At 40.8% G+C, this 23223-nt stretch overlaps 1 protein-coding gene across 1 annotated transcript in view; it reads right to left on the bottom strand.

Moving 5' to 3' along the window:
- The window catches only part of tmem104 (transmembrane protein 104), an 86622-nt gene that overhangs the window by 31433 nt on the left and 31966 nt on the right, over positions 1-23223 (bottom strand). Inside the window, exon 8 of the mRNA XM_061905669.1 lies at positions 21441-21537. Coding sequence (XP_061761653.1) covers positions 21441-21537 — 97 coding nt within the window. The remainder of the gene's footprint in view (positions 1-21440; positions 21538-23223) is intronic.

Below are 23223 nucleotides of genomic sequence, written 5' to 3'. Positions count from 1 at the left end.
CACCCACAATAACATGGAGAAGTGCACTCACAACAACATGGTAAAGTGCAATCACAATAACATAGTGAAGTGCACTCACAATAACATGAGGTGCACTCACAATAACATGGTAAAGTGCACTCATAATAACATAGTGAAGTGCACACACAATAACATGAGGTGCACTCACAATAACGTGATGAGGTACACTAACCATAACATGAAGTGCAGTACCAATAAAATAGTTGAGTGCACTCACAATAACGTGTTGAAGTACACTAACAATAACATCATGATGAGGCGCACTCATAACCCGGTGAGGTGCACTCACAATACCACGATGAGGTGCACTCACAATAACACGATGAAGTGCACTCACAATAACACGGTGAAGTGCACTCACCATAACACGGTGAAGTGCACTCACAATAACATGGTGAAGTGCATTCACAATAAGTGCATTAACAATAACACGGTGAAGTGCACTCACAACTTAAGTGCACTAACAAAAAGACGATGAGGTGCATTCCCAATAACACAGTGAAGTGCACTAACAATAACTCGTGTAAATGCACTAATAATAACTTGTGTAAGTGCACTAACAATACCATGGTGAAGTGCACTAAAAATACTATGGTGAAATGCACTAACAACAGTGGCAGTGTTTGATGTTTTCTAACAAGCAGCAAGCTGGACAGTAACACTGACAAAGATGTGTGATCCATTTAAGAGTGGATCAATAAATGGCTTGCTTCCATGAGATTGAGTATTTACACATCCTCTTCATCATGCTGTTCACATTTTGTCACCATGAGACCAAGACCACGCCTAACAATCAATGCAGCTCGCCATGGAGCAACATGCACAGTAAACGCGAGTGAAGTTCCAGCTCCGATGTGCTACACAGGAAGCTCAATAGCGAAACACCTGCTCCTAGTGTTTGGGCAGAGAATTGCAAGTCCGGCTCAAAGAGCTTTGAACTGAATGAGGACGTTGTATTACGCAGTGGCATAACTAAGCCTTCAGACTCGGGCTGTATCCCAATACTTATGTTTGGAAACAAAAAAAGTAAAGTGAAAGTGACAATGCTGCCACTGGGAGGTGAGGACGCGACCCTGCAAAACCAAAGTCTTGTTTGTCCTCGCTGTGCAGTGTTTGACGGAAGAAAATTGGAGAAACCATCTTCCTGTCACATGGTCGTCCTCACGCCTCACTTCTGTGTAACGCGCTAACCAACAGACATGTGGTGCGCGCGTCCATGCGTGCGTGCGTGTGTGTGTGTTGGCCTCCCAGGTGTAAAAAGTGAGGAAGCAAATGAGTGGGTCTGAGCAGGTGTTGTTCATCACAGAGGAGAAATGTCTCATTTACCACACTGATGCTGTCACCTTCACTTCCAAGATGATCACAGCTGCGCTAGTCAAGCGTGTGAAGGTTAAAAAAACGACTTTTCATCCCTCATTTGGCGGCCAAGAGCACCGGTAAACAAAAGTAAACACTCATCTCCATGGCTAATAAAACATACAGTATGAAATTGAGCTAATCTGAAGAAAATGGCGATGCACATTCCCTTCGGCTGAAGCAGTGATCCTATAAAGCTGATGACATATGAGCCCCGATGGACTGGATGGGCGAGGGCAGACTAGAGGTTAGCAAAGTCGTTGTCTGGTCAAAAGTTTAGCTTCAGGAATAAAGATGGGTAACTTAAAACGAGTGAAACGAAAATTGTTGAAGTTGACCAATTGCTGGTGCAATATTTAAAGCAGCACTACGTAACTTTTCAACGTTCATAAAATGTCATGGCCTGAGGAATGTCTGTGTCGTTTTTACTGGCACTTGGGGACTTTGGAGGGGGGCAGGAACCCTGCCACACAAAACACTACAAATGTACTGACTTGCTTTACGGCATATGTCACTGTCCCGTTTCCCTATTCGTTAGAAAGACGTAAGTCGATGCAATCGCCTAGGTGCCTCCAGAAAACTAAAAGAAGAACAATGCCTACGTGCAATTACTGCAATCATGGCAGAAGCTCCAAAACAACTAAAGAAACCGAAAGTTTTGTCCGAGGAGACAAAAAAGGATAAAAGAAGTTTACCCTGATAAAAAGACAGTCAGGATCAACATTGCCCCAGCTTTCACACGCTGACGTGTGCTCAAAGATGTGAAGGGATTTTTTAGATCTGTTCCTGCTAAACTAGTGAGTGACTTGTTATGCCCAAATCCAAATAATACTAATGTTCCATCCATCCATCCATTTTCTACCGCTTTTTCCCTTTGGGGTCGCGGGGGGCGCTGGTGCCTATCTCAGCTACAATCGGGCGGAAGGCGGGTTACACCCTGGACAAGTCGCCACCTCATCGAAGGGCCAACACAGATAGACGGACAACATTCACACTCACATTAACACACTAGGGCCAATTTAGTGTTGCCAATCAACCTATCCCCAGGTGTATGTCTTTGGAAGTGGGAGGAAGCCGGAGTACCCGGAGGGAACCCATGCATTCACAGGGAGAACATGCAAACTCCACACAAAAAGATCCCGAGCCTGGGATTGAACCCAAGACTGCAGGACCTTCGTATATATATTAATGATCCGTTCATGAATGAGTATATCTGTTCGGCCACAAGTGTTCAATGGAGAAGTCTGATCTACAAAATTTGTAGGCAGCATACCCCTTCCACTTCGAGCTGTCCGGGATGAACCGAAATTATTTTTTCCAATCATTTTGGAACATGCAAGCGTATTTCTTCTCACTCTTCGTCGCCATGTCTCTTCTTCGTTCTTCTGCTTTGTCTGTTATGTTTTTGGACATTACTACTTAGCGTAGTTTTGAAGCAATGCATGATGGGAATCCAGATGTTGTGTGTCAGTGTATTAACGTGCCGGCTGGAATGAGCACACGCTGAGAAATAGCTCCGTGCCTGCCTACTTTATGGTTTATAGATAAACCTATGGATAACTGAGACATATATGATAGTCTCCTTTTCAGGTGAGAGAGGACGCTAAAGCAGTGCCTTAAAGGCACGCCCCAAATAATGTTGTCCGAGTGGAAATGGGGAGAAATTCGGGAGAATGGTTGCCCCGGCAGATTTTCAGGAAGGGCACTGAAATTCGGGAGTCTCCCAGGAAAATCAGGAGGGTTGGTAAGTATGCTGCTATTTAACATCAGTATAGTCCCATAGAGAATTAATGTTTGAGCCAATATTACAGGAAACATCATCTCAGTATGACGCCACATGTGCTAGTCATCATGAGAAATGTGGTCTTCCTTCTGGGCAAAACACTACCACTTTGGTCCACTGGTGCCGTCAACATCAACCAAAACTAAAAGTTCTTAAGTGGGGCTTTAAATTACTGATCCTCAAATGCATCACAATTAGATAAAACGTGGGAAAATCGATGGAGGACATCCAAACATCGATTATTTACAAATATTAAAGCTAATAATGCGAATGTTTGCCCAACGTTAGTTATAATGTTCTATAACCAAGGGAGAACTATTAACTATTATTCTTTTAATGTTATGTATTAGCTAGGTTAGCGCGGACAGAGGGAGGACAGTGGACGAGAAGATAAGCTATGCTAACCGCGACGCTAAACTAGCTTGAATGTTAAGTAGTGAAAAAAGAAAAGAATGAATGCTTTGTACATTTAATCAAAAGAAACTGCGTTACAGATAAGAAGATAATTCAGGGGAATTAATAATTCCCCTGAATTATCTATTATATAGCCAATATAACATTATTGGCTCCCCTGAATTAATAATTTAGGGGAGCCAATAATATCCACACAGTACGGCAACACCTCTACCAGCCACAGATATGAATGAGTAGATAGATGACACAAGTCTCTGAGACACAAGTTTATGGCGACTGGGGCCCAAAGTTTGTGATTTTTGGGTTTTGTATTTGTTGTTTGTTACCGTCTTGTTGGCCATTGTTTCTCACCTACTTTTTCTTGTTGTAGACCTTGCTGGGCCTGATGAGGAGGCGGAGCCAGGAGTCACACTGGAACCTGAGACTGGGGTGGTTAGCGGCTAGAGCCTATGCCCGTAACAGAAAAAGATTGAGAAGAACTGCCTTAAAACATGACACCCTCGGAAACATGTGGACTGGACTAGTCCACAAGTGACATGGCCCACAGGAAGTTGTATCATTCACATCCTGTGCAGGCCAGGGGAAGAACAGAACTAATAGGGGTATCAAAAAAAAAATGTTTATTATTCTTGAATCGATTAAAAATGTTTTAAATAAAAACAATCTAAAAAAATATATCTTTAATATGTAAAATATATTAAATAAAAATATAACAAAATACATTCCAGCCACTCAGGCAAATCATATTGTTGATGTAGATGCCCATATCTGCTGTACAGATTTACTTTAGAAAACAGAAGTGTTGGGTGCTTTGGGTAGAAATTTAACAAAAACAGTTTTCTTTTCAGTAATAAAAAAATGTATCACAACTGTTGATTTATTTTATGGAGAGGAATGTAGTTAATCACCCTATGTGATTAAAAAGTATTAATTTTCAATCGATTAGTTGAGTTTATACCAAAATGGATACATGGATGATACAGCGGAGGATTGGGAGAATGTCATGTGGTCAGATAAAACCAAAATAGAACTTTTTGGTATAAACTCAACTCGTCGTGTTTGAAGGAAGAAGAATACTGAGTTGCATCCCAAGAACACCATACCTACTGTGAAGCTTTGGGGTGGAAACATCATGCTTTGGGGCTGTTTTTCTGCTAAGGGGACAGGACGATTGATCCGTGTTAAGGAAAGAATGAATGGGGCCATGTATCGTGAGATTTTGAGCCAAAACCTCCTTACATCAGTGAGAGCGTTGAATGGTTGACCAAATACTTATTTTCCACCATAATTTACAAATAAATTATTTAAAATTCCAACAATGTGAATTCCTGGATTTTTTTTTCACATTTTGTCTCTCACAGTTGAAGTGTACCTATGATGAAAATTACAGACCTCTGTCATCAGTTTAAGAGTGAGAACTTGTACAATCGGTGGCTGACTAAAGACTTTTTTTGCCCCACTGTATATATAAATATATATATATATATATATATATATATATATATATATATATATATATATCTGTTAGAGGCATTTATTTGAGAAGAAAAATATATCATAATGACATCAGCATACTTTGACTTTCAGTATGTGGCCATTGGTGGTAAACTTTGGACACCTAAAGTATCAAAAGTATGTGGGGTTTGTTTATTGTGGCTTGTGTGGCCCTTTGAGACATTTGTGATTAAGTTAAGTTAAAGTACCAATGATTGAGGGCTATATAAATTGACTTTGATTGATTTGATTGATTGAAATGTATCGATATTTTGATTTGAGAACAGATATTACAGCAAAAAAGATCTAGTATCGGCGGTATGGATCTGTCAGTTTCGATCCGCTCATTACTAATATTTAAACTACGACTGGGGGGGTAAAAACTTCAGCACAAAGTCATCTTGGGTAGACTCTAGCTCCCCTGTGACCTAATGAGGACAAAGTTTCACGTAGAAAGAGATGAATTTGGGCTCGGTTGTGCTTGATTAATGACACGAGCACTCAGGTTAATGATGGAAGTACTGGTGGAATATTAGGACTTAAGTTGTGGTTGAGGACGGATTGAGAGGTCAGCCTGTTGCCGCCAGTCGAGAATCATGAATAATTCAACTGGTTTATTAATGAAGACGACGCATTGGAATGTGTGAGAAGACAAAATTTGAGGATGATTAAATCCTTGATGGGGGAAAGAAAGTTAAATGTTGACATTGACAGACATGAAGAACAACATAAGTTAAGAGAAGTCCAAACAGTTATTGTACATTTCAGACTATAAGCCGCTACTTTTTTCCTACGCTTTGAATCCTGTGGCTTATATATCGCCTGATGGCTAAAAAACTAATATTTTTTTATTGAACACATGCAAAGACACATAAAAGGTGTGTTATTGTTTGTGCTATGGCGCAATCTTTTGGACGATTTCGCTCACTGCAGGATGAATGTGAATTCCTGACGTTCAAAGCTTTGAACAGGAAGTAGAAGTGCAATTCGGTCTTCTAATCGTCAATAGCTTTTCCACTTGTATGGATTCTTCATTCATAACTCTGAGGAACGTTTGTAAGTTTAACAATACAACTCAACAACTTATACCTTCGAAACCATCCTATGTGTGATGTCTGTAGGAGTGTTTGCGTTGTTGTTAGCATTAGCTAATATGCCAACACATTTACAAGTGTCTGTGTAAGTATTAACAACTTACAATGGCTTTCTTTTTGTATTATTTCAGTTTCACAAATTCCTCAATACATTCACCAAAATGTCATCTTGGAGTTATTGAGTCTGTTAGGCTGATTGGAGAGCTAGCTTCTGCAGCTAGCTAGTGGGTCCATGACGATGACTTCTGTTTTGTTTGATCAGCCGTTTTACTACCGTGTTACAGACTGTTTGGAAACAGTTTAGGTATGTAAATAAACATTCACAAAATGTTTCTGTGCAATTAACTAATTTCACGACATATAGTGTATATCTGTGGCTCTAAGTTCGATGTATTTTTTTTTTTAGTGGGTACAGCTTATATAGTGTCACGCTTTATAGTACGGAAAATACGATAATTCAATTTAGCTGCTGCGTTCCAAAATGAACTTGCCATGAAGTTGGCAAATGAGGATGTTTTTTTATGAGATGGAAATGACTCAGTCTCCTCTTTGTGAAAATGAAATCTCCCACTGGAGGCCAGCAGGCATCACCTGTGCTGCTCCTCCCTGAGGACCGCCACACAAGCAACCAACCGCTTTCAGGGACTGGCGAGCCGGGCTGCTCCCGCAGTGTTACCTTCAGCATACAAACATGGCTGCCCACATTCTACATAATAAAGTCAGGGTCACGCCAGGTCGTCGAGAGAATATTTGACTGACTGCATTTTAAATGTCCCCATGACCCGCCACGCATTTTATGACCAAGTGATTCTAATTTGCAAGAGGTCGCATCTGACACGCCTCCTATCATGTGACCATACTCTCTCTCTCTTTCGTCACAATGAATACAATTTGAGGAACAATGCTTTTTTGCCATACTACATCCCCAGAGCCTCAAAGAAACTAACACAGTAAAACATTCAAAAGTCCACACCCTGAGCTTTTCAGGCCAGACTTTAGCTCAGTGAGCATCTGAAGGAGGACAGCACAATTCATCGAAGTTTAATGGCTGCCCACACCAGAGGCCTTGAGTTTGGGCACAGAGCTCTATGACCACGAAAACTTCACTGGCATTAAACGTTTCCCAGGTTGCTGCAGCCAGTCGTCACGTTTCACTGCCCGACTTTCGTAAAGTCTAGTTCGGCATGTGTCAAAGAGCTTTAAGTGACACTTCTGTCGTGTGACAACACTTCCCGCTCGCCTGGAAAACGAGGTCAAGCTGAGGGTGTCCAACTGACAATCTAAGGGCCAGCCGTGGAACTCCCCTGCCCCTGGATGTTTATGGGGTACTTTGCTTCACTACACAAACTTTTCAATTTACAAACCATGTTTACCAACTAATCAAATTCGTAAATTAAGGTTCCACTGTATAAGCATAATCCAACAAAGGTAAAATGTTAATACTGATAGTGAACAAAAACAATTATTTCCCTTAAAACATATGTACAGTATGTATACTTATGTTTATTTAGCCTTTTCCTTTGACTATTTCAGAACAAATGACATGATGACCTCACATTCACACGCCTCTCCCCACCTCCAGGACCCACCACTGCTAGTAGATTACTGATAAAAATAATTGTGATTATCATTTTGGTAATAATGATAATTATAATAATCTGAAACACTGGTTCTTAAAACTTGCCCCTGAATTTTTTACTGCTGTTGTAAAAATAACAAGTTATTCATGAAATACAGTGGTACCTCAACTTATGAGTATTTTGAGATACAAGCTGTCTCTCTGCTTTTTGTTATGCTTATGGTTCATATAATGATTCTTTCCTACATGTAAAATACTTCATTGTGGTCTACATAACATGTAATGGTGGTTCTTCTGTCAAAATGTTTCTTGGATTATGTTTTACAGACCAACTTCAAGCCACTCTCTGACTGTTTCTTTAGGATGCGCCGTTTTGCGGGCGGTCTTATTTATGTGCTTCTACTTCAAATGCATCTTCTCCCTGTCAGCCAGGTTGTTGTTTTTAGCACTTCTCTATGGATTCTAATGAGGTTTAAGTTAGAACTTTACACTATGTTGTATTAGAAATGGCAACAGAGGAGGATGCATATGGATGTACGAGTCAGTCTTCCCCACAACAAGCGGATAGAGAACAAGAAGGAACTTATGGCTAAAGCGCGGACTACATTAGAGGACCGGCGCAAAGCACTTTGAGTAAATTTATACCCTGTATGGATATTCTGCTTACGTCATCGATGCAAAAAAAATAACAAGTTTGCACATTTCAAACAGATTCTTTGGCAAGATTGTTTTATGATATCTCCGCAATACCTCGACATTTTTAGGACATATGCAGATCCCAAATACGGCAGGTACCAATACTGCAGCTAGGAAAAGTTGGTTTTGCATAATAGCGGCCTATTAATTTCTTCTTAACTTGTATGACCACTAAGATACTTCAAACTACACAGTTAAAAAGGTGTTCTGTTGGCCACAATTTGACCTAGGAACACATATTTTTTTTAGGTTTTACTGTAAGAGGCCAACTTTTTTCAACAGCGCCTGCAACTTATCTCTACCATCTCCTTGACAACGCCCTCTGGTCACCAACACTTTAGCAGCTTCAGGCGTCTCTTCTGCTGCTTTGACACCGCCTCTTCAAAGCCCGCAGCCCCACCCTGGCCACCTTCTGCTCTAATCTCCACCAAACCATCTGCACAGTCATCTCCTCACAGTGCCACTGGACCGCGCCTCCTTACGACTCAAACACCTGCAACTTCTTAGCACCATCCATCCATCCATTTTCTACCGCTTATTCCCTTTCGGGGTCGCGGGGGGCGCTGGCGCCTATCTCAGCTACAAATCGGGCGGAAGGCAGGGTACACCCTGGACAAGTCGCCACCTCATCGCAGGGCCAACACAGATAAACAGACAACATTCACACTCACACTAGGGCCATCTTAGCACCTTGATGGAATAAAGTCATTGTGCCGCTACCGTTAACGACCATGCTCGCCTTTTGTCCAAAATTGAGTTAAATGTACTTGGGAGCTGCTGCTGCGGGCGTTTGAGGCCAAGTACATACCAGATAGCGTTTAGGGAAGAGGCTTATCTGCATGAGGACAGACAGCCAGGAGCAACTGAGAACTGAAGGGTAGAGCGCCGCATTTTTTTTGTTTATAGGGAAATATTCTGGCGCTTTAAGTCATCATTGTTATCAGCACAACACATGCCAGAAAAACACACACCTGGGAATAATACACAAGAGTACAGAAGAAATTAGCGGTTACATGAAGCTGCACAAAGTCACAGATGAGTTGTATTTAGTATCACAATGTGACAAACTAAATACAGTGGAACATCGGTTCATGAACCCCTTTATTTGCAAAATTTTCGATTGACACACTTTTAGATCGAGCCAAACCGTGTGCGAAGCATGTCTGTGTGTACGAACGCTTCATTCATTCATATTATGTCACGCTTGCAGAAAAAAAAGCAGGGCGCAGCATTTTGGGGGAGGCGGGCTACCCAGTACACTACTAGTCACTTCTCAGCGCTTCAGCCTTTTCTATGTTCTTTGCCTTTTGACAAGTTTTGACCATTTTGAAAATTCAATATGAGTCCCAAAAAGACAAAAGACCAGCGTGGAAAGAAGGAGGGAATCGCTGTGAAGTTGAACAAAAACAAGACAACTTGCAAAGAGTAGATTAACGGCGCTCACACGTGTGGAAAAATCATACCACATCAAGTTTTAAATGTGGTGAGACCGGAATTTTCTGGAAAAAATATGCCAAAGCAGTATTAGTATTATTACACAGCAGAGGAGAAGAAGAGCTACTTTGTTTAAGGCACACACACGGCCCCTCCCCTTGCTCCCCATTCTACCTGTCTGTGCTCCTTTCACATGCATGTGAACAACCTTTGAGGAAAAAAAACAAAAAAGGAAATTTGAGGAAAAAAAAACCCAACAAATTCTGCAATGCAAACACCGAAAGAACATTGTTTAAAATCAGGACTAAATTTCTTGCAATTGGGTGCATTTCTACACTACGTGTGACCTTTAGATTTATTCTCATCTGCCAACATTTTTGGCTGTCTTTTTGATGATTACATGTCCATTCTAATGGACCACACAATTTTTACTGGATAATTTACTAACATTATTAACATTGAAAATGCCATGTCAAACATGCATGCAAAGAACTGTTGTAAAATACTTCTGGTGTTGTGACTTCAGTTTACATCTGTCATGTCAAAAATATACTTTCTTGCTGGCTACTTTAATACTGTAAAGCTACAACTCGTTCGGAACTAACAGTGTTCGGATGGTAATCGTCCAAATATAAACAGCAGCAAAGTGGACAGCCGTCAACGTTGTAGCTCGGAGAACAAACGGAGACGTTAATAAGTAAGCTAGCTAGATGGTTAGCTAACTCGCAAGCTTGTTTTGATGCTCGTGATCGTCTCCCCATCCTGCAACCCAGTGCTGCATTTAGCAAGGGGAACAACAAGTACATTAACTGAGGCAAGCCTTCAAACATTTTTGGGGAGATTGTATTTTTATTCATATTTCATTAAAAAACGCAAAGGTGATATTTTAAGGCAAAAATTAATGTCTAAAAACACAGATTTCCATCTGTTTCTAGTTAATTCCTCCTTCGCAAATGTTTACGTAAGTGAATTTTACTTTTATTAATGTTTTTTATTGTAGCAATACGGTTGTTAAAGTTAAGGATTTCTGATCATTTGTGAGGGCATAAAGGACTTCAATGTGTGTGTGCCAGTTAGCACAGCAGTGCATACAGGGCAGTTGAGCGGATTTTGGTTTGTTATTAAAGAGAAAGTTGATCCATCGCCTCCTTGTTATGTTTGATACACAGTACTGTATAGCACTTTCTATTGCATTCAAAGTAGACAAACATTTAATAAAAAAAATACTTTTGTCCAGGCTGGAACCTAAAATTCATATTTACATTGTTTCTTATTAGAGAAATTTGCTTCACTATACAATCTTTTCCATGTACAAACCGTGTTTATAAATTAAGTTCATAAATCAGTGTTCCACTGTACACAAACACGCACACACCACCACCTTTTGTAGTCAATGACGTGTACACACATTGCACACGCTCCCCAACACCCGGACGTGTGCAGCGAAACATTTAAGATGGCGGCCCCCAGAAGGCACGCACATCAAGGTCAATGACGTTATTGTCGGAATAAAACGTTTAGGGGGTTAATCAAGAGGAAGCTGTAGAGGTCACTTTTGAAGCTGCAAAGGAAGGGGGGAGGTGTCTTAGCTGCACCTCTAAATTAACTCCAACAAGCAGGACAGCGGACATCTGAATGGACACAGAATGTAATTGAAACATCTACATGGAGATAAGCCGTGAACAATGCAAAGTCAGCATAAAGCGGCTCGCTGCTCATATAGCGCATTGATTTTCCAATGGCGCTCCACACGCAGCGAGTGCCATAAATCAGCCATTTAAATGGCGCTGGCCGTGTATCCGACCGCTGCCATGATAAAAGCGCTGCCGAGGAAATTGGGAAAAGAAAACGCAGCGGGGGGACAATCAAAGACATGAGAGGTTTAATTGAGGTCTTACGGCGCCCAACTCAAACCCCTAAACATCCCAGGGCGTCTTAATCTTTTCAATCAAAACGGCGCCGCAGGGCTAGGATCAACACTGGCCACGGCGTTACACAACGACCTCCGTGATGATGGCCGTCCGCTGTGAACATGAGGAATCAATCAGCACAGCAAATCACAGCCAATTGATCCTCTTAACAGCTTTCACAGGCTCGGATGAGCAAAATGTCTGTTGGGACATCGCGTCCGCTGACACTGTTGATGTGTGTGAGCTCGATGCTGATTAAGTCTGACCACATGAAGAGTCAAGTGGCTGATACTCCCCATGCTAGCACATGCTAATTGGTCTGCTTCTTAGGAGGAAAAACATACTCAGCAGCCACTTCATGAAAGTACCTGAACAATCTGACGACAATCAACACAAGGACTGTACTAAAAAGTGCCTTTGCAAACAGAGCTGGAACCAGAAGATCAAGCTCAGACAGAAGGGAATAAGCTTGGTTATTAATGACATGATCTGAAACGGGTAGGTACTGGTACCGGATTCATTACTTTTATAGGCACCGACTGAATTCTGTCAGTCGCACCGGGTATCGATTCAGGTAAAATCACACAAAATATTTGGATATCTTTGTCGCACGTGCTGTCATGTCTGGTTGCCGACTCAGCACTGGCTCAAGGGAAAGAAAAATCAAGGGCGGACCCAGCCAAACTACCTCTAAGTAATGTCTCAATTTTCAACACCAACAAAGCAAGTATGCCTGGTAGAAAACATTCAAACGCAAAGTAAGGCTTCACTCTTCCAAATCACGCTAGCTTGATGCTAATTTACATTGAATTTGTAATTGAAAAGCTACTACCAACATTAGCCATTTTACATGACGATTTCAACACCTCCAAATTTGGTCAATGAAAATTACAATTAAGATGAACGTTACAATCAAACAGCTAGTGTGTAAAAGGGAAATACAGTATAACAATTTTGTAAGGTACAACATAAGACATTTAGCTTAATAGAAAAAGCTACTTCCTATAGGACATCATACCATTGATAGTAAAGGTGTGAAGATTAATCGATATATCGATTGACATTCCTTAGCTGCAACTACATCCATATGTGCTCGGCAAGTTTGCCTTCCGGAAGATAGGCATTGATCAACGATAATTGATAATTGGCCCAGTTTCTGGGGCAAAACGGGCTTGCTGAGAAGGGACGGCCAGGGACGGCCTTTACCCAAACTAGGAAGGCCCTATCACTCTATCTAGAAACAGAGCACTGTTTGAGTCACACTTGACTAAGGGCAAGCTCGGACACAGGCAAATACAGTGTATGTTAGCCCAGATGAGGAGTCAATTAAGATAGAACTAACCAGCGCCAGGCTGGAAAATTCCTACACACATAGCCTCTCTCTTAGAATAATACATAACTCACATAATGTTTTTTCTGTAGTGACTGTGCCAGAGGTAGTAGACATGGACTGAGGTAGAAATCTATGACGAGTTACATCTATCGCAGCACTAAGTAAATAATCTCACAATCCCTGCTATATCAATTCCAGACGTGTACCACATCTGCAGTCCCTTTCAGGGTTTTCTAGTTGTTCCTATTGGGTTGAGTTTTTTCTTGCCCTGATGTGGGATCTGAGCCAAGAATGTTGTTGTGGTTTGTGCAGCCCTTTGAGACATTTGTGACTAAGGGCTAGAAAAGTCAAATTTGATTGATTTATCTGTGTGCGCTTTACAAGATGACAAAATCGCATTTTACCTTGCACTGCACACATAGTTGACTTCTTTAAGTCTTAAAAAAAAACAGGTGTTGATAAAAGACTAGCCTGCTCTGAGATGTTACAGTACGTCATGCTGGAGGTGTTCAACCTCTTGTGCTAATATAAATGATAATAAAATGCATTTTTTCACATATTAATTTCCACAAAATACATATAGTACCGATAAGAGTACCGATGAATATTGTTATCGATAAAGAATATTTATAAGGGTATTGTACCGATGAAATTGTAACAATATACATGTTTACCGTTGAATAGCGGTATCAATTCTCAGGTGCCAGGAATTGGTAACATACTGGTTTAAATGTGAACGTTACTCATCCCTACTTTCAAGCACTTGTTGCCGGTGGCTGAGTCCATAATAATTACTAGTAAGTAACAAAATAGGAACCCTATAGGCGGTCTGGCTACTACCGCTCACGTCGGCACCGGTACATTTATGTGACCACGTTTTTGGTACGCTTCTTTTTAAGGAATCCTCACAAAAAGATGCTGAAATGGAGACCCTATCAATGCAAAATGAGCACATATCACCTCTAAAAGATAACTTTTTAAGGGGAGAGGATAAATAGTCAGCATTAGTCAGATACAACGTGAAAATCCAACATTTTACAACAATTGTAACATGATGGCATCTTTTTGGGGTGGCGCCGTTAAGTAAGCATCTGAATTATGACTGACAACGCCGACCGTTCCAAGATTTATGGCTATGGCCGAAAATAACGACACACTCGTGTAGAACTCGGAACACAGCAGCTGGCTTTATTCCCTCTTTAATACGCCGGGATGCTTTTATGTTCATCATATTCTTCGTCAGCCTTGTTCGCGGTCTACTTGTTAAACATTAACGTGAGCAGAAGGCTCATTTGCATTCTGCCTGCGCTGATCATTTAATATCTGATTTATTCCCAGCTTTGTGTGTCCCTTTCAGCATTAACGCCATTTTTCTCCTCTAATAAGCCATAAATCAGCCTGAGACGCATTCAGGGTGGGGAGATTAGCAGGAATTACAGCGACTTTACAGACCCGAAAACAACTTTCGTGTGTTTCTGCAGAAGAGCAGAGCAACTTTCATCGACTCAGAAGTGATTCAATTAGCCCGTCTGCAACATGAATGATGGAGTGGAAAGTGGAAACGCAATCGGAATGGTTAACTGCAAGATCATTCTGTGGCTACAGCCCTTCTTGAATACTGGGCCAGTTGTCAGTAGGGACACGAACAAGCCCATGTGGATCCAAGAGGAAACCCCAGCTGCCGTTAGATAGTTAAACACCTACTGGCTAAGAGGGAGCTCTCAATTATTTAAACTCTTCAATAAACAGTCTGCCAAGTGTCTTTGGGCCAGAACCTTTGACACAGTCCACTCCGTGTACTTCATGCTAACAGGAGGCTGCGGAATGTTCCACCACAAGCCAGTGGTTTCCAAATGATTTTATGAGAAGTCAACCAGAAAAAAAAAATGATTTCATGCATGAACGTGTAGGACAAAATCTCTAAAACAGGACAAATCATATTTAAGGAAAACCCTGACACGATTTGGCGCTTATAACAAGGGCTGTGTGATAAAACAATATCAATATATAGAAACAACGTAATTGATATTAGTTTAAAAAGAAAATGTCCGATAACTTTTTTTCTTCTTTGTCCGAGAATCAAGGTTGGTTGCATGAACTAAAGTACTCGTTCGCTGGTAACCAAGCAACAGGATATGTGATCACTGGTCAGTGGGAGTGATATGCTAACAGCCAATCAGATAACAGTATCAACTATCAAATTTGGTTGCGCCATCTTGTTCTCTGAAGAAATTAAGAATAAAAAAGATAAAGTCAACTGGACAGTATGGCAGTGTTTTGGATTTTTTTCAAAGAGACAGTAGTCAGACAAATGTGTTCTGTAAATGATGCAAGGCGCTCGTCCCCACCAAGACCGGTAATACCACACCACCTGAGCCGTGCTCCCCTTTTACAGCACAGCTGCAACCTTCTGGCACTAAACTTGCAGAACATACTTCTCAGGTTTCTCTATGTTTACATTTTCAATCTTTGCACTATTTTGTTACATTTTATTAAGGATTTTAAAATTTGTGCACCTTCTTTTTAAGAGCTTATTGTTGGGTGTTCAATGTGATTTAACAATTTTGTTTACATACCCCGCCTTCTGCCCGAGTGCAGCTGAGATAAGCTTCAGCACCCCCCGCGACCCCAAAAGGGACAAACGGTAGAAAATGGATGGATTGGTTTACATTGATTGTTTTCAATGCTTGTGTTGACATTTCCTTTATGTCGTTCACGGCGTGGTGAGTTGGGAGAGTGGTTGTGCCAGCAACCCAACGGTTCCTGGTTCAATCCCCACCTTCTACCATACTAGTCACGTCCGTTGTGTCCTTGAGCAAGACACTTCACCCTTGCTCCTGATGGGTGCTGGTTAGCGCCTTGCATGGCAGCTCCCGCCCTCAGTGTGTGTGAATGGGTGAATGTGGAAATAGTGTCAAAGCGCTTTGAGTTCCTTAAAAAGGTAGAAAAGCGAGATACAAGTATAACCCATTTACCATTCCTTGATAGTGGAGGGGATTATAATCAGAGGACGTTTACATTTGATATAAAATGTTTACATTTAATGTATTTTTCTCCTGCTTTTTACTTTCCATAGGCTATAGAAAATGTCAACAATTATCAGTATTGACCAATATAAAACATTTATATCATGATACAGTTTTCAGCCATATCGCCCAGCCCTACTTATGACATCATTAAACAATTTGCTTAATCTTTAATGACACATGTGAGCAAAAAAACATGAGTAAAATCCATCCATCCATCCATTTTCTACCGCTTATTCCCTTTCGGGGTCGCGGGGGGCGCTGGCGCCCATCTCAGCTACAATCGGGCGGAAGGCAGGGTACACCCTGGACAAGTCGCCACCTCATCGCAGGGCCAACACAGATAGACAGACAACATTCACACTCACATTCACACACTAGGGCCAATTTAGTGTTGCCAATCAACCTATCCCCAGGTGCATGTCTTTGGAGTGTCGATGACAAATATAAATTTGACAACACTATATCGCTCTAGGGCTTCACGGTGGAAGAGGGGTTAGTGCGTCTGCCTCACAATACGAAGGTCCTGAGTAGTCAGGGTTCAATGCCGGGCTCGGGATCTTTCTGTGTGGAGTTTGCATGTCCTCCCCGTGAATGCGTGGGTTCCCTACGGGTACCCCGGCTTCCTCCCACTTCCAAAGAAATGCACCTGGGTATAGGTTGATTGGCAACACTAAAATTGGCCCTATTGTGTGAATGTGAGTGTGAATGTTGTGTGTCTATCTGTGTTGGCCCTGCGATGAGGTGGCGACTTATCCAGGGTGTACTAGCCTTCCGCCCAATTGTAGCTGAGATATGCACCAGCCCCACCCGCGACCCCAAAGGGAATAAGCGCTAGAAAATAGATGGATGGAACGGACACATCGCTCTATTGCAGCGGTTTTCAAGTACCACCATAATGACCAACATTAAAATACAGTAGCGTAGTAGGCCTAAGTATTCATTAAAACAAGGCTGCGCTTTATTTTTGGTCACTGTGACATTACACATAGTTTGAACAGTACCACTGTGTTTTAATATAGGATAATAAACCACTGTACTTTAATTCAGTGATTCTTTGGCGTACCACTAGATGGAGCCCACATTTGAGAATCCCTGCTCAAGATGGGTCTCAATTCAACGGTACGTTGGGATGAAAGTTCAGTTGGTTCTGTGACATGGCTGGTACCTCAAAAATACCTTATTGCGAAATCGCCTCGCTCGCTTAATTGAAATAATACACATTACATTTGTGTTTGGCCCGTAAAACATCATAATTAACATGTAACATGCCTTTTAAAAAGAAAAATAAACTTTTAGGATGAAAATTGTATGAAAACAAGAGAATGTAGTACAAACAACTACAGTACTTTTTGGAAGTAATTTAATATTTCCAGCATTTAGCCTGGAGAGTGGATTTCTCCTTTGAAGACACCATCAGCAGCTTCTCCATATTTTCATGGTCAGCAGTTTGGATATTATTTTAACATACATGGCTGGCATTAGCGACTTGTTTTGCTTCAGTGTGATGCGGACTAGCAGGGCTACGCTCTAACTACCTCCGAGTCAATTACACGCTCTGTCATGTTTTATGGATGATGTATTTCTTTAAGTCAATGAATATTATCCGCTTCTTTCACACTCACTTTCTTCCTTGCCATGCTTGGAAAAACACATTTATTTCTAGCTATAAGCTAATGCTAGCGAGCATTGGGTTTCACTGTGACATTCACTACGCCACCTTGTGGTGGGGAGATTCATAACTCAAATTTTGAAGAGAGACAGCTCGTATTTGTACTTGCTGAATATATTTACTCTGACAGACCAGGTGCTTATAAGGTGTATTAAGAAGGAGAGTTACGGTGCCACCTGCTGTACAGGGTTGTAACAGTCCCATTTTAATGTATTTATGAGCAAGTGCGTAACAGGTAGCGCCAAATTTAGCCCTGTGGCAAGCAATACAAATAAATCAATGTACAGAATCTTTTAGGGTGAGTGAGCAAAAAGCAAACAAAGAGGCATGTCCTAATATATTTCTTTTCATTATGTTGTGGGCTTAGGGAAAGAATGTTAGGGAGAAAGTCGTCACCAATATGAAGTCGGCCCCCATTATCGTTATATTAAAATAACACTGGCATTCGTTTTTGCTATGTTTATGCCGTAACATTTTACTTTGTGCCGTTACGGTTTTTAAAATACATTTTCTGACTAATGATGTCATCCGGCCTCCCCACCTTGTCAAAATCTTGTCATACTTATTTTTATTTAACTATTATAGTTGTTATGTCATTAATAGGGCCGTAAAGATTTGTTTTAACAACGATTCGATTCGCTATTTGTGGTTATCAATGCGATTCAAGAACAACTTCATTTTATTGGGTTCATTGGATCCGTAACGATTCAGTGAGTTGAAATTGATTCAGTACCTTTTTAGCAAAACCGATTTAAGCAGTGTGACTGTGAAACAGTGGATACTGGATGCTGCAGGTGAAGCTTCCTATATTCATGTTATTTCTTGTAAGGGAATAAGTATGAATGAATTATGGATGCAAACAAGCAAGTAAAAAACAATTCATGGCAAATACATTTCACATCTTATTTGAATAAAGTGCAAGCAACTCTTTAGTTTGAATCAACAGCAGGAAACTTTCTGCTCGCAATTTTCAATAAAAGTACAGGAACCAGCATTTTAACACTAGATTTACCTGCTAAACAAACTTGGCGATACAGTATCTGTTCCCCGCCATGGTGTCGCCGAACAGTGTCCCAGGTGTGTGGATGCATGTATGCCCCCACGTCCCTGTTAATGGTGTTGGCCCCTTTCTGCCTCTTTTCCATATCCTCCTTCATCCATCTCTTCTATTTCTTTCTCATCGGATGACTTCTTATTGTCTTTCGGAAATCAGTGCATTGCCGTAACTTGCTCTACTGTCACTTCCGTTGTGTCGGCCGAGTCTTTTGTGGCTTAAAAGTTGTGTTGGGGCTTCATATTATTGTGTTGTGTCGTTTGTATTTGCTGTGGCTTTTGCAATGGTGCTGTAGCTGAAAGTTGTTGTGTTGTAATTTATGATATTGTTTTGTGGCGTTTGCGATTCGACCTTTTTTGACCACCATAGCTTTCCGCCATTTTTTGTTTTGATGACATCACAGACGGTCAAATAGACTTAACGTTTAACGTCCTATTTTTCCAAGTGCTAAACTTCCTATAAAGCCTGCCGTTCTTAAATCCGATGGTTTAATTTTTCTAGTATTGATAAAATCAACCTAGTCCCTTTCAAAACGGTGTTGGATCGATACCTATCTTCCTGAAGGCTCATTAACTGAGCACAGATTGATGTACCGGTACTTGAAATTTAAGAATACAAATCCATCTATCGTTACACCCCTCCCAGCAGGCACAAGACATTAAAACTACATTGAGTACTTGTTGAATTAGGTCCTGATGTTGAGCAACTCAAACATAACGTTGAAATAACATTCTTTTTGACAACGTTAAATCAATGTTGGTTTCTGACGATTTGACCATTGATATTAGGTCATTTTCCAACCAATATTTTACAAAACAGATACAACGTTGTAACAACTTGCTTTTTGAGGACGTTTATTCAATGTCAGGTTATGACATTTATTTGAACATTGATATTTGGTCTTTTCCCAACCAACAACGTGGATCCAACGTTAGACATTAACGTTGTCTCAATTTACAGATACAACTATTTTTGCAACGTTTTAAAGGTCCATCCATCCATCCATTTTTCTAGCGCTTGTCCCTTTTGGAGTCGCGGGGGGTGCTGGAGCCTATCTCAGCTGCACTCGGGTAGAAGGCGGCGTACACCCTGGACAAGTCGCCACCTCATCGCAGGGCCAACACAGATAGACAGACAACATTCACACACTAGGGACCATTTAGTGTTGCCAATCAACCTATCCCCAGGTGCATGTCTTTGGAGGTGGGAGGAAGCTGGAGTACCCGGAGGGAACCCACGCGGTCACGGGGAGAACATTCAAACTCCACATAGAAAGATCCCGAGCCCGGGATTGAACTCGGGACTACTCAGGACCTTCGTATTGTGAGGCACATGCACTGACCCCTCTGCCACTTTGTATAATCAATGTTGTATCAACGTCTTGTTCCTGCTGGGCTAGTTACTAACTATTATATTTTTTATGCTAACGTTATATGGTTCATAACCAGCCCCCCCAGAAAAAAATCTCCCAAAACTTCTCCCACTCGTTTGAGCCACATTTGTGATAAAATAAAAATGTGTCTATTATAATTTTTATGTTATTAACACATTAAATATTTGTAAACAGCCCCATTACATTAAAAAAAAAAAAAAATTAATGGGACAAGTTGTGAGAGATTTGGACAAAGTGGAGGGGCTGGATGACATCACTAGTCAGAAAAAGTATTTTAGAAATGGTGAAAAACCGTAAGGGCACAAACGAAAAGTTTCATAGTGCAAACGAATGGCAGTATTATCTCAATATGTGCAATGATATGGGGGGCAACTTCACACAGGTAAAGTCATCTACTGTGGATAGGTGCTAGCATGATAATGTTAGCATGCTAACATTTAGTATTTATCAAGTAAGTTATACGAGTAAGGCGTTCAGCTACAAAATTGGCCAAAAGAGGTGCACACTAATGCTAGCTTGCTAATAGTTGGCATGTGTCATGGAAGTTAAAAGGAGTCTGAGGTGTTCGGCTGCAAAATTGGCTAAATGGATTAAATCCATGATGGTTCAAGTACACGAGCCTGTGACACAAATTTAAATTATTCATATTACATTTGTTGGCAAAGCTTGGCCAATCAGGTTTTAACGTTAAATGTCCTATTCCTCCCCCTTTGTTTACGTTTTCTGACCTTTTTATTACAGGGCGACCCATCAGTCTTCCTGTTCTGCACACTGCTGTAATTGTATATTGAAAATAATCTCGTTGTATTTTTTTTTTAAGTGCAATGACAAAGTTCTTCTGTTCTATTCTTCTACATGACTTGAGGTGATTTTAAAAGTGGGAGTGAAGACTGTGAACGGGAGATCTGCACATCTATCAGTGCAGCGGAATTGAGATAAAGTAAACGAAAAACCCGTGTTTGGCTCACTTAAGACTTCAAGGACACGTCCACTCATCGCACAAGCGGCCTGATCAACGTTATCAGGGGAGCGGAGTGAGCGATGGGCTCGCGGGGCTTCAACGTGCTGTCCAGTGTGACGATGACGCACATTGTGGGCTCATGCCGTTGAGGAGAGAAGCGCCCCCACATTGTCATGCGTGCCAACAAAGTGAGTGAAAAAAAAAGTTTCAGTTGACTCACCAGAAACACCCTGTAGGCGTCTTTCCTGGTGACGGAGCCCCAGCATGCATCTGTGTCGTTGTACTTCACAGATCCAGCGCTGCACGAGTGGTTTCCACTGCACACAAGCGATTACAGCGTTAGCAATGTTGTAATGTACGACAGCATTAAAAGGGAACTGCACTTTTTGGGGGAATTTTGCCTATAAATGTACAATCCTCATGTATGACAAGAACACATATGTTTTGTTTTTTTATCCATTCTAAGGAAGTACGAGGTGGCCAACAATGCAGCTAATGGGAATACACTAATGCGCCCATAAAAGCCGCTAAAAAAAAACATCCAAAACTGTCAACAATACTACATTAACATCTTGTGACTTGAATTTTAACCAAGTATTAGCAATATTATCAAAAGCGCTAATGCAGACAAACTATTTTTAGCAGCGCACAGAGCGCTCTGCTATATTGACATATTGAGTTGCTGCACCGCCTCTGAGTTGGTGAAAGTAATTAGTAGAATATAAATCATGCCTCTCACCTGAAAAGTAGGAGGTTGTGGGCATAAACTGAAAAGTTGATCAACTTTGACATCCCAAGACATTCGTTTGCGGCCCCTTTTTATTTTATTTAAATACAATTATGATAAATTCTTCACCTAAACGAGAAGATATGAACATCCCATCAGTCGTCATACCAGTGAGAGCAGACATTGTACAGTAAGTCAGTGTTTAACGGCGCTCTTAGAGGGTCACCAAAAATATCTGTTTCTTAACTGTGGTCTGTATGGGTGGCAGCGGTCCTCAGTTTTAATACACTTTCCCATCACTTGTGGGAGTGATTAAAATATCAAACAAACTGTGTTAAAGTCATAGGAGTTTCTTAAGCGCAAAAATTATGACTTAAGTGGTGAAGCTGTATTTTTATTTGCTTACATTTCATTGACAGTTTATAAAAGAAAAATGTATATATTATTTATTTTGTTAGAATTTAAATATTTTTGGCACAGCGTAATTTAAAAAAATATATATGTATGATTCCATTTTTTTTGCAGTAAATTTGATAAGTATTTAGTTTAGGAATCAGCTTAACCTAAGCCTTGATAATAATAATCTTTGTGATCAACACTTAATTTGACAAGGGTTGTCCAGTTAAACTGTTGGCGGGTTACATATAATAACTTGAGTATGAATCAAAGAGGAGGAGCAAAAAACCAAGAGAAAGATGACTAATTCAGTGTTGATATGAGTGGGCCCAGGGCCCTCTGTCGTGGAAAAGTTGGGCCCCAAGGTCAAAAAAATTGCTCCTTGTTTGCTCCTCTGTCCTCTTGACAGCTGCTCATTTGCCAATGTTAATGAAAAACAAAGTTAACTTTTTTTAATGTTTATCGTTGCAGCAGAACGGTTGTTAAAGTTGAGGATTTGTGTGATTTCTGATTGTTTGTGAGGGCACCAAAGGGACAGCTGTGTGTGTGTGTGCGCGTGTTGGCAGAGTAGTGCATACAGGATAGTTCAGCCTGTTGTCGTTTTAGATCCATCACCTCCTTGTTATGTTTGTTGATATATGGTACTGTATAGCAGGGTTTGTTAACCTATATGACCTTAGGGCCCAATTGTTCAACAAAGGAGGGGCTCAGTCAAAAATAACACTAAAACAGTAATTTTACGCTTGATTTTAAATAAATTAAATAACTTTTTCGAACAGGATACACCTTTTTAAATGATATGAAAGCATGTGTAAATCAAAGATTATTACCATGACTTAGGTAAGGCTGATTAATAAAATACATCCTAAAGAAATATACT

Source organism: Nerophis ophidion, linkage group LG07 (assembly GCF_033978795.1).
Source record: "Nerophis ophidion isolate RoL-2023_Sa linkage group LG07, RoL_Noph_v1.0, whole genome shotgun sequence".
NCBI lineage: Eukaryota > Metazoa > Chordata > Actinopteri > Syngnathiformes > Syngnathidae > Nerophis > Nerophis ophidion.
Note: the sequence above shows the minus strand (reverse complement) of the source record. Positions and strands in the feature narration are given on the sequence as shown.